Source organism: Dysidea avara, chromosome 12 (assembly GCF_963678975.1).
Source record: "Dysidea avara chromosome 12, odDysAvar1.4, whole genome shotgun sequence".
NCBI lineage: Eukaryota > Metazoa > Porifera > Demospongiae > Dictyoceratida > Dysideidae > Dysidea > Dysidea avara.
Window position 1 is genome coordinate 10,519,846 of NC_089283.1, and position 13,487 is coordinate 10,533,332.

Consider the following 13,487-nt stretch of genomic DNA (forward strand, 5'->3'; position numbering starts at 1 on the left):
GACTGAGGAGCAAACTGTCGAAGCCCTATCTGGCTGATGTGAAACCCCACAAAACCAGGAGCATCTGTATGCTTAAGTTGCTATATGTAGTTTGTGTGTTGCCAAGTTTATGAAGTTTGTGTTGCTACGTTTTTGTAGTTTGCTAAGTAGCTAAATCCGAAGCGGAGCGGAACATCGGATTTCATTCTTACTTTTGTGCAGGAGCGGTTTACATGGATCCTGATTTTAAATTGTGCAGCTTCTCAGTTTTCCTACAGCTCCTCAGTGGTTTTGGTTGGCTTCCACAACTCGCTTAATACAAATCCAAAGTGGAGCAGAATATCGAATTTCATTCTTACAATTTGCATGGATTCTCTCCTGGTTTTGTGCTGCTTCTTTCCTACAGCTCCTGGCTTTGTTTGGCTTCCACAACTCGCTTAATACAAATCCGAAGCGGAACGGAACATCGGATTCCATTCTTACTACTGAGTAGTTTGCATGGGTCATCTCCTGGTTTTGTATGGCTTCTTTCCCACAGCTCCTGGTTTTGTTTCGCTTCCACAACTCGCTTAATACAAATCCGAAGCGGAACATCGGATTCCATTCTTACTTTTGAGCAGTTTGCATGGATTATCTCCTGGGTTTGTATGGCTTCTTTCCCACAACTCCTAGTTTTGTGCGGCTTCCACTACTTAATACAAATCCGAAGCGGAGCGGAACATCGGATTCCATTCTTACTTTTGAGCACTTAGCAGGATTATCTCCTGGTTTTGTATGGCTTCTTTCCCACAGCTCCTGATTTTGGGCTTCCACAACTTGTTTAATACAAATCTAAAACGGAGCGGAACATCGGATTCCATCCTTACTTTTGAGCAGTTTGCATGGATTATCTCCTAGTTTTGTATGGCTTCTTACAAATCCGAATCGGAGCGGAACATTGGATCTTATTCTTACTTTTGTGCAGGAGCAGTTGAGTGTAAGCTACGGTACCAGAACGAGTATGTAATCAGAATCACGATAAGAACATAAGATTTCATTGAAGGTGAACGAGATTTCGAATCAGTTGGTGACCCCTCGACTGGGGCACACAGTCAGGACAGTACGACTTTGGAAGGTGCGAAGAAAAGAACTCCAAGAGAGTAGAGAATGCTAACAAGGACCTAAAGCTACTATTCACTATTCTCTCTGTTTGTCGTGTAATTATGGCGGTAAAAAATACCACCAAAGAAGTACAGGCCAGAGGAAGCAGCAAAGGTTGGTATAACTAGCTACATCGTTCAAATTCTGGTCTAAATCTTGTGTACTGGGATGGCTAAGCTGGATTAACCATTTTTCCAGGAGGTACTTACAGTCATATTATGATGTGTGTATCAAATATTGTATTAGCCATTTGGTATTGATCGAACTTTGATTTTAGTGTTCAGTGTGGCGTATGTATGTATGTAAGTATATTTGTGCTGTGTGTGTGCACAGTGTTTAAATTAGAGCTGAGCGATAGTACTACTATCACTATCACAATTGATAGTAACTTTTATATCACGATAACGATAGTATCATGATAGTACTAGCAATTATCAAAGACACTTAACCTCATGTAAATATGTATCTAATCCAAAACAGCCAAGCTGTAAAAAAAACAGTGCGGCCCTCAAAAAGGCTATGGTGAAAAAAGATGTGAAATCCAAGGTGGCGGCCAAGAAATGGCTGTGATGGTAGGTTAATGGTAAAAATTTTAATAACAGCAATTTAGGTGAATTTTGTAAGCCATAGCTTTTTTGAGGGCCGCACTGTTTTTTTACAGCTTGGCTGTTTTGGATTAGATCAGTTTCATTTCTTTTTGTATTTGTATACCCCAAAGCCGGCCTATGGCCGTCTTTGGGACTTTTTTAACCTCTCTTTTTTTCTTTACCACAGGAAGAAGAAAAGATGAAGCAGATGTACTTTAAATATTTCTGATTTAAATCAGTAAATGTACAAATTATATATATATAACATATATTTATTATAGAACTCTCCATGGTGGTTTCTTTGTAACTGAACACTCTACAAGGTGAGTTCTTCTTGCTGCTCTCTCTACAGGGTGAATTGTTTGTAGCTGAACAATCTACAAGGTAACTTCTTCTGCTCAGGTAGTATGCAGGTGTATGCTTCTTCTAGCTGATCTCTTTATAGGTTGATTTGTTTGTAGCTGAACTATCTACAAGGTAACTTCTTCTAACTGATCTCTCTACAGGGAGATTTGTTTGTAGCTGAACTCTCTACAGGTGATTTGTTTTCAGCTGAACTCTCTACATGATGGTTTCTTTGTAGCTGAACTCTCTACAAGGCATCTTCTTCTAGTTGATCTTTCTATAGGGTGATTTGTTTGTAGCTGAACTCTCTACAAGGAATCTTCTTCTAGTTGATCTCTCTACAGGGAGATTTGTTTGTAGCTGAACTCTCTACAGGTGATTTGTTTGCAGCTGAACTCTCTACATGATGGTTTCTTTGTAGCTGAACTTTCTACAAGGTAACTTCTTTTAGCTGATGTCTCTACAAGGTCACTAGTTTATAGCTGAACTATCTACATGATGATTTCTTTGTAGCTGAACTCTCTACAAGGTAACTTCTTCTAGTTGATCTTTCTACAGGATGATTTGTTTGTAGCTGAACTCTCTACAAGGAATCTTCTTCTAGCTGAACTCTCTACAGGTGATTTGTTTGCAGCTGAACTATCTACATGATGGTTTCTTTGTAGCTGAACCCTCTACAAGGTGACTTCTTCTAGCTGATCTTTCCACAGGGTGATTTGTTTGTAGCTGAACTCTCTACAAGGAAACTTCTTCTAGCTGATCTCTCTAAAGGGAGATTTGTTTGTAGCTGAACTCTCTACAGGTGATTTGTTTGCAGCTGAACTCTCTACATAATGGTTTCTTTGTAGCTGAACTCTCTACTAGGTAACTTCTTTTAGCTGATGTCTCTACAAGGTCACTAGTTTGTAGCTGAACTCGCTAAATGATGGTTTCTTTGTAACTGAACTCTCTACAAGGTGACTTCTTCTAGCTGATCTTTCTACAGGGTGATTTGTTTGAAGAGATAGTTCAGCTAGAAGAAATCACCTTGTAGAGTTCAGCTACAAAGAAACCATCATATAGAGAGTTCAGCTACAAACAAATCTCCCTGTAGAGAGATCAGCTAGAAGAAGTTACCTTGTAGAGAGTTCAGCTACAAAGAAATCATCATGTAGAGAGTTCAGCCTCAAACAAATCACCTGTAGAGAGTTTAGCTACTAACAAATCTCACTGTAGAGAGATCAGCTAGAAGAAGTTTCCTTGTAGAGAGTTCAGCTATCCATATAGTTGCATGAACTCCCTACAAAGTAACTTCTTCTAGCTGATCTCTCTACTGGGTGAATTGTTTGTAGCTGATCTCTATACAGGTTACTTGTTTCTAGCTGATTTCTTGAATTCTCTTTAAGGTGACTGCTCTATTAGGATGACTGCTCTATTAGAGTATCTCGATCTCTCACATGCTGCACCAAGTTGGATTTCGTGTTATAACTCCGTGGCTTTAAGTCTGATTCTTCTACACCATTGATGAGCCTTTCTAAGATGATTACTCCATCTGTACAACGATTTTCAAAGCATTACCCAAAGCGGTTCATCTGGTAGGTGTGGCAAGCAGTCGTTTTTTGTTAGTAGCTAATCTCGATTGCATAATTGTTACACACTGTTGGTTTTTTCGTTGTATCTTCCTGGTTTTAAACTCGATTTCTTTCAAACCACAAAAGGTTTGAGGTTCAGTAGTTAGCCTATTCACCCACCGATTTTCAGCTTCTTCCCATACACGGTTTACCCTGTAGGCGTGACAACATATTGGTGTTATTTTTCGTGAATAATCGCTCATAACTCTTTACCTGTTTATCGTATTCCAGCTACAGTTGGTACCGAGATGCGCCTTTATATCCCCCTTCTGTGTGCCAAATTTCAAGGCAATCGGATATAGCCTTCGCGTTTTATAGCAATTTTTGTAAGTGTGCAAAAAGGAATAAAAATATGAAAAGAAAAAAACGAAGAAACTAAGCCAATTTTTGAAGTCGCATATCTCGGGAATGCCTGAAGCAATTTTGCTCAAATTTGGAATGTGGAGTGCTGAAGTTGGAGGGAGTGTCCACAGCAAAAATTGTCTTGTTTCAAGGAAGCACAGAGCTACAGAGGTGCAAAAATTGCATTTTTGTTCTTCCTGTCAATATACTCACGGGTGTTGCGCGCCGGCTTCTTGGGCCGCACGACACACTACCGTGTGTCTTGATAGCGCATAAATAATCCAATTACATACCACGTATCTGTTTTTTTAACACTTGTTTGGTAAACATTGTGACATATTACAATTGTAATCTTTGTTGTGCATGATCAACTAGACTTGTACAGTTTCCTCAACTTCAATACTATTATGTTTGCTTCTGTTATCCATAGTTTTTGACTAAGCACAGACGTGTTTAATATATCGCGATAGTACGATTGTAGACTACCATATCATGGTTGTTACTCACTATCATGATAAGCGATAGATTACAACTATCGCTCAGCTCTAGTTTAAATGTGTACCAGATATTATTGCAATAAATTCCAACTGTTCATGTCTGACATAGTGTTTGGTGAGATCTAGGATATTATCACAGAAAAAACAATCCAATTGGATCATTTTATGGTAACCATATTTGGTTAGTCCTGTGGTCATTCCCCTTAATTTTTAAACTGAATTTTAATTAGCTTGCCTCTGTGGTTGCTGCACTCAATGCAAGACCTAGGTGATGAAGTAGTGCTGGGTAGTGTTGCACCGATAATCGGTTCAATAATCAGTATTGGCCTATGTTAGCTACTAGCTGATTAATTGGTTTTGATAAATCAAAGCCAATATTAATCTCCACTGTGCTGTGTAATAAAAATAATGATGTGGGGGAGGCTAGACATAAGTTATTTGGCATTTCAATTAAGTCATGTGTTGATGGTTTAGCAGTGACTACAAACCATGCCTATAATAAACTCTCAGGTTTTAGGCCATGCCAACAGTAAACTGAGGTTTTAGGTTTCTATGTAGTATCAGCCACTTGTCTCAACTGTACAGCAGTAGCAAAGTGCTTGTCAACATGAGTAGCTTTTACTTGTGGTATACATCTAACTCTACATTTTAGCCTAGAATGAGCTGTATATCAATACTTATGTCACTAATAGGAGTAATTTAATATTGATGAGGTTGAGTGTTAGTGTTATTAGTGTATATCTTATCAGTATCAGCCAATTTATGTTGCTTTATATCGGTTATCGGAATAATCGGTTAATTTGGTTATTGGTGCAACACTAGTGCTGGGGTAGACAAGATGGTACATATGATGGTGTGTGTGTGTAGTGTATGTGCATGTGGGGGTGTGTGTAGTGTATGTGTAACATGCATATATTGACGTGTGTGCATTTGTATGAAGGTTGTATGTACGTCTGCTGCAGTGTGGAAAATCTGTCATATAGCGGGTATCAATAGCCAGTAATAGCTGACCCAGAATGGCCATTGTTCAGAATTGATGTTGTCCAGCTGTAATACAATTGAGCCAGTAGCTGATTAAAATTTTAATTTCCTCCACTTGAAGCTCCTTTAAAATGTGCAGGGGTGGAAATTATTCCATCAGTAGTTAAGTTGGATTTCAGTTTATTTTAAATCGTCCCGCACTTCCATAATATTCACTCTTCAAATGATATGGGTTCAGCCAGTGGTTGAACCCATATCAGCCACCCACCAAAGAGTATTAGTCTACTAGAGGCATGGCACACATCAGTTGTATCATAGGGGTTTAGTGGTTAACCTAATATGTATACCTAATTATGATGGTCACATTCTGTATTATGTAGTATGATTTTATTGGAGCAGTAATAGAATAATACTTATGTAGTATTGATAGTGTATTTGATAGGTGTTATATACATTTTCCTATATTTTCCCATATAGTAATACTATGATGGTTTGTAGACCCTGACATAGCCGATGCAGCTTTAAAAGGCCAACTTGTTACAGAAGATGAGATGGAGGTGCAACCAGAAAGAGTATCACCATCCTGCTTGGATGAAAATGTATGCCTGGCTTCTTGCCAAAAGTACTTCACCAATGATGCCTGGAAGGCCGTGCTTCAAGTGGTAGATGTCATCAAAAAACAGCCAACATATTATTGTGGGAGATGCACTCAAGCCATCTCAGATAGGACACAGTCTTCTATCGTGTATGACTGTTGCTTAACATGGTTCTACTTTGCTTCCGTATATCTCAATCAAAGTCCTAAGGCATCTCTTTGGTTTTGTAGAATATGCATTGCTTCAGCCAAGTCACAAAATTGACAGTTTTGTATGTTTTCTGCTAATGATATACTATATAAGTACATGGTCATTATTAAGTGACTTTGTGTACTAATGTTATCATTCCTATAAGGGCTGTATAAGTATGTTCAATAGTAAAAAGGCTTGACACAAGGCAGTGCACACGGGATAGCACTAAGAGGGCTAACACTAGAAAGATAGCATAAAGTAAAAGGTGCTGAAGTTTTCAACTTGTAAAACTGTTTGTGTCTCCAGGTATACATACCTTGATCAAGAGTAACAGAAAATCCAGTCCTTTTTTGTTGGTTGAGGGGCTTCACAGGGTCATGATCGATGATGTTCATTTAGGGATTGGTATATATAGTGTCACAACCAGTTCTTAATAACTAAGATAGTCAAGGACAATGGGAGAGTTACCTGGACAGCTGAGATTAGGCCAGGCTATCTTGATTACTTGTTTCTCATCCACTATTGCGGAGATACGGTCGAATTGACACGAGCCACAGAAACAAGCTGCTAACTTTAATACAATTTCTACTAATCTCTAACAATCAAAAGGAAACTTACAACAATATTGCATCACGTGCATTACATCATATCAAAATGGCCAAAAAATACATTACATAATTCTAGTTCAAGTTGTAACACTCCCCCAGGGTTTGATCCCTGATCAAACACTACTCATGGTCCAACTCCTTCGTAAGGCTTCACCTTCAACAGCTGCCTGACGTCTGGGTCGTAGTGATGAACTCTGTGGAGTGACTGGATGGATGACTTCCTGAGGTGCTTCCGGTTCTGGTTGGTCAGTCTCATTACTGGAGTGATCATGTGGGCTAGCTTCATCATCAGTGGATGCCTCTATTGGTATCAAATGACGAACACTTCTCTTTAGTAGTCTGGCAGGTCCTTGTTCATTTGCCACTCTAATCACGGCAGCCCGAACGTGTCCATCTTCTCCTGGTAACAGTTCATTGACTAAGGTAAGCTTCCAGAATGCTCGTTTTGACCCTTCGTCAGACAGTAATACAACATCACCCACCTTCACACTCTGTCCTGTGGAACGCTGCTTGTTGGTTGTATGTTCCCTGAGGCTCAAGAGATAGTCTCGTTGCCAACTCTTGGTGAACTGCTCCAACAGTCGTCTGTGATGCTGCACTCTCCGGTTCAGGGATACATGAGTACTCATAATCTCAAAATGTGTGGCATTAGGAGCATTAGTGATTCTACAACCATAAATCAGGTGAGAAGGTGTCAAAGCAAAACTAACTCCTTCTTGGTCATCATAAACAAATGTCAGTGGTCGGCAATTGATGACAGATTCTATCTCGACTAACAATGTGTGTAGCTCTACTGATCCAAGTGAGCTTCTACCAATGATCTTTCGTAAACATCTCTTGACACTTCGTACCATACGCTCCCAAAATCCACCCCACCATGGGGCCTTAGCTACTATAAAATGCCAAGCTGTTCGTTGGTTTGTCAAATAGCAGAATACTTCACGGGAGCAAGTAATACTACGGATTTCCTTGGAAGCAGACTTGAATGTTCGAGCATTGTCAGAAACTAATGTGGCAGGCAACCCTCTTCTACTAGAGAAGCGTCGAAATGCTAAAAGAAATGTCTCAGCATTAAGCCCTTCAGTAAGCTCTAAGTGTATTGCCCTTGTACTGGCACAAGTAAAGAGGCAAATGTATACCTTCTGGGTACTTTCTTCTGCTGAGGTTCTACCTGCCTTAATATACAGTGGACCAGCAAAGTCCAGCCCAACATGAGTGAATGGTGGATCAGCTGACACACGACAAGCAGGTAAATCAGGACTTACGGGTGTTGAATAAGGTGAGCCTTCAAACTTCTTGCATATAACACAGGCCCTAACAATTCATTTGACTGCTTGCCTACCACGTATTATCCAATAATTCTCTCTAAGTGCGACAAGTGTGTCATTGACTCCATTATGCTTTACCCTTTCATGAAAGTTCTTGATCAGGAGATCAACAAAACGATGCTTGGCTGGCAACAATATTGGATTCTTCTGAGTGAATGCAATGTTAGCGTTGTTGATTCTTCCTCGGCATCTTATAAGGTGGCTATCATCCAGGTAGGTTCCAAACTGTTTCACATAAGCTGGAGCAGCTTGACCACTCTTCTTCTCTAAATACTGCAACTCCTTGGGAAACTTCTGTGACTGAACATGACTCACCCAATATGTCTCAGCCTTACACAGCTCATCTGGACATAACTGAACAGTGGAATGATGACTGGCACCTCTTTTCCTAAGGGAATTCACAAATCTATAAACATATGCTGTTACACGAATAAGACGATTAAAGTTACCGAATCGGTTACAATCTATAACTTCCTCAAGTTGTGGAACTGCAGTGCTGGGGACAGCTAAAGCATGTGTTGGTTGTGGTGGATTCTTTGCCAGTTCCTTACATACAATATCATCTTCTGCAGTATTCTCATCAGGCCAAGAATCTGCTGGTAGCTGTAGAAAAGCCGGTCCTTCCCACCATGAAGTGCTTTGCAAGAGCTTCTGTCCATTCAATCCCCGAGAGGGCATATCAGCAGGGTTCAGAGGGCCAGGGCAATGTCTCCAATTTTGTTTGGATGTTAGACGATGAATTTCACTGACTCTGCGAGCAATATACTGCTTCCATGGTCTTTCATTTCTGATCCAGCAAAGAGCAGGCATTGAATCTGACCAGTAAACTGCTTCAATATCTTTACCCAAAGATGTCAAAATAGTTTCAGTGAGCCTTGCCAGTATTAATGCTCCAAGTAATTCTAGTCGAGGAATAGACTGTCTTTTAACGGGAGCCACTCTTGTCTTGGAAGCAATCAATCTTGTTATAACTCTACCATCAGAATACTTGGATCTTATATACACAACAGCAGCAAAGGCATGTTCAGAAGCATCACTGAAACCATGTACTTGAACATGAACAGGATCTGACCCATACAAAAAATAACATCTAGGTATTCTAAGCATTGCAAACTCATTGGTAAATTGATTCCACTGGTCTAGGGCATTACCCTTCAATGGCTCATCCCAATCTGACCCTTCAACATATAAAACTTGAAATAGAATCTTTAGCTTAATAACAAATGGACTCAGAAAGCCCAAGGGATCAAATATCTTGGCTGAAGTTTTTAGTAAGGAACGTTTCGTAGTTGGGAGCTGTTGTACAAAAGTGACTAATTCAGTGGAACAAAACACAAACACATCTTCTTCACTGTTCCAAGTAATTCCAAGCAACTTCGTCAGTCCAGATTCAATACAAGAATTATCGGATGTAGCGAAAACTTTAGCACTAGACTCATCTATCTTGAGGTCAGTGGCTTTCTTGGGCACTATCTCGGGATGTTGTTCTGCCTTTCTTATTTGATCAACAAGCAGTGGAGAGTTTGAATTCCACTTCCTCAAATTAAAGTTACCCTCTGCCATTATTGACTTGGCCTTCACATAAAGGTTGTATGCATCTTGAACATTAGCTGCACCAGCTATCAAATCATCAACATACAGTGAGCTCTCTATTGTGCCAACCACATCAGGGTATAGTTGACGATACTTGCTCAAATGGTGAGAGATCACAGAGCCCAAGATGGCTGGCGATGGACGTAATCCAAATACGAGTCGAGTAAATCTGAAATGAATCAGCTCACTGTTCAAGTTAGCAGGGTCGTCAAGCCATAAAAATCGTATTGTGTCTCGGTCACTAGGGTGAATGGAAATCATCAAGAAAGCCTTTTCGATGTCTGCTGTGATTGCAATGGGATTCCAACGGAACTTGAGAAGAATATCAAACAGCTTAGGGATCAAATTTGGACCAGTCTGCAAGCAGTCATTCAAGGATAAGGGATCATCAGCCGATTTTGCAGACCCATCATACACAATACGGACCTTGGTGGTCTCCTTGTCTTGGCGAATAACAGCATGATGTGGAAGATAATGAACTGGCGAATGGGTTTCACAATTTCTCTCACCACTAGTAAGGTTGGGAATGGCTTCAATAATTCCTCGATCCTGTTGTTCCTTGATGATCTTACTGTACTCCTTCAAGATACTGGGCCTTTTCAGTAGCTTCTGCTGCAGATACTTCAAACGGTTAAAACATAGGTTAAAATGGGTTGGAATATTATCACCTGAACACTCTTCCTTCCAGGGTAGCTTCACTTCATACCTGGTTCTCTCAAATTTAATATCTGGAATGAAGGTAGTAGATTCCTCCCCCTCAGGTACATCTCTAATTCCAATGGTTTCAGTATCCAAGAACTGTCTCAGCATTCCTGTAAGCTGGTCATTGTGCTTATTCACTGTGTGTTGATCTCCAATAATAGCTAAATTTGAGGAATATTTTGAATTGACAACACTGGAGTCATTGATAGGTCCTGACACGAGCCAACCGAAGATACTATTCATGGCAACGGGTCCAGATTCGCCACTGACAACATCACCAGTTACAATCTGCCCGTAATAGTCTGATCCAATTAACACGTCAATGTCACCTTGGTGGTTGCTACTACTATCAGCTAAATCAAGTCCCTGCAGATGGATATACTTACTGACATTAACCAGCACAGGCAAGTTTGAGCAAATAACAGGTGAAGTACGTGCAGTTATTTCTAACCTCTCACTGTGTCCAGGTTTCTGCAAGGCCAGTCTGACTACATCGCAGCCTCTTGTAGTAAAGGAATTACTCCCAAAGGTATTCAGGGACAGTCTTTCTTGTTGAATGGGTTTAAGGTTTAGTCTGGTCTTTACCGAAGTGGTGATGTAGGACAGTTGACTTCCATTGTCTAGTAATACTCTAACTGGTACGGCAGCTTGATCTCCAATGGCTTCAACGTGTGCAGTTTGCAACAGTACAATTCGTTTCCCATCAACCTGGCTAGCAAAGTTGCTAACAGAAACCTGCTGATCAGCATTCTGTTGAGAAGGAATCCCTCTGTCTGATGTCACAGGTTCACGTTTGATTGTAGGACATTGTTCGCAAATTGACTGATGGTGTCGACGATGACAATATCTACAGTTTTTGGAGCTGTCACAGTCCTTAGACTTATGGTTGCTGCGCAAGCAGTTAAAGCAGCGCCCACTTCTCTTCAAGATATCTCTTCTCTCATTCAGCTCAACAACCTTAGTACAAGAAGCCGAAAAATGATTATGATGGCAGTAAACACAGCTGACATTGCTCCCATTTATCACTAATGAGCTTCCAGTGGAGTTATGGCTACTTGGTGGACGACCGGACTGATTGGTAGACTTGGGAGGATTGACATGTGTGTTCTCACTTGCTTCTCTAGCTTCTACTTCTTGTTTGATTATCTTTAGCACATTAACAATATTCCACACCTTCCCTTCACTTTCTCGTGCTATTCTGAGGCGAACATCAGGTGGAAATTTTGACATGATGACTGGAGTGAGTATACTTCCATATTGGTCAGATGTTACCTCAAGAGTCTCCAGACCACGTACATGAACAATGATCTTGTTATAAACTGAACGAAGTGCAGAGGGACGATCCACAGTACAGCCTGGTATCTTGAGTAATTCATCCATATGGGCAGCAATGATTTCCTTAGATCTTCCAAAACGTTCTTCCAACAATGTTATGGCTGCATCATAGTTTGCATCTGATAGTGTAAGCCCCTGGATAGTTCTTGCAGCAGCCCCTTCCAACAATGACTTCAAGTAGCTGAACTTGTCAATCTTGGACATCCCTGCATTGCTGTGTACAGTGGATTGGAAAAGGTCCCAGAATGTGGCCCATGATGTCAGATCGCCTCGAAATCTAGGTAATGTTAATTTAGGAAGCTTTGGTTTATTAAGGACTGGAGGAGAGCCGACAGACAGACTGGCAGATGGTGGATGAATTTCATTGGGTCGTTTGGTGGCTTCCGAAATGCGCTGTTTACACGCAAGTATCTTAGCAGAGACGACTTCAGCTTCAGTTATTTCCTGTTCGATCTGTGAAGTCTCACACACTAGGCGTTAGGGAGAGCACATTAGCACTCCGTGAAATTAAACCTCACGTGACCTGATGATGTCACACAAGCCCACGTTGTGTGATATGTCATCGTCCGGGTGCATTCACTCCGGACTTGCAGCTCCAAGGCTACATCAAGTGTGAATTTCAGTGCATTGTTTTTATACCCCTCCTAGCTGAAATCAATGGTGGGTATCTATAAACAACGTCTTGAAAACGTTTTCAGACTGTACTGAACTTAGAAAAAAACTGAAAAGTCTCTAGCGAAAAAAAGTGAACTACAGCGGGAATCGAACCTTCGACCACTTGATTTCAAGCCTCATGCACTACTGCTTCACTACTGTGACTACATGTATAATGTTTACTAATTCTAGCTATAAAAGTCTAACACTCTTACCCTAACCCTACCTAGCAGATTGCCTAACTCTTACCCTAACCCTAACCTAGCAGATTATAAATGAGTGCCTAACTCTTACCCTAACCCTAACCTAACAGATTATAAAGATTGCCTAACTCTTACCCTAACCCTAACCTAGCAGATGATAAATGATTGCCTAACTCTTACCCTAACCCTAACCTAGCAGATTATAAATGATTGCCTAACTCTTACCCTAACCCTAACCTAACAGATTATAAAGATTGCCTAACTCTTACCCTAACCCTAACCTAACTTTTACTACCCGATGTGACATTAAAGCTAGTCAGTTCTCTAACCTCGAGACGAAACAGGCTCAGGAAAGTGTTCCTTCACTACCATTCTAATCTATAGACTAAATAAAAGACTAACCAGTCGTATGAACATTCGTACTGTATTCCGCGAGGCATTTCATCATTACCTCGTGGCCAGGAAGACTAGACTAATCACGTGATATAGATTACGGGATGATTTACGGTATGCTAATGTGCTTTCCCTAATGGTTACTACTACCAGCATACCCTGTCACTCGAGAAAACAAGGCACAAACGCAAGTCGCCTACAAGCGAAAAGTGCGTTCACACTTGTTGCCTTAAATAACACTTACTTTTAGATTAATTCATGTTAGTGTAACTGTTGATCCATCAGACAATCATTTGCTAACACTTCAGTGACAATTCTGAAGCGAAAAAACATGCTATTCTTCCTCGTGTTCTCTGGCGCAAAACATGTCCGCTTAACACGGATACTACAAGTATGCGTAGT

The 13,487-nt window shown here is 40.6% G+C and overlaps 1 protein-coding gene across 1 annotated transcript; it reads right to left on the reverse strand.

Moving 5' to 3' along the window:
• Nucleotides 1–6,990: 6,990 nt before the first annotated feature.
• LOC136239828 (uncharacterized) lies at nucleotides 6,991–12,398 on the reverse strand. Its single transcript, XM_066030578.1, has 3 exons — nucleotides 12,354–12,398; nucleotides 8,284–12,288; nucleotides 6,991–8,172 (listed from the first exon to the last, which is right to left on the reverse strand). Exons 1-3 carry the CDS (start codon nucleotides 12,396–12,398, stop codon nucleotides 6,991–6,993), a joined length of 5,232 nt encoding a protein of 1,743 aa, XP_065886650.1.
• Between the last annotated feature and the right edge of the window lie 1,089 nt (nucleotides 12,399–13,487).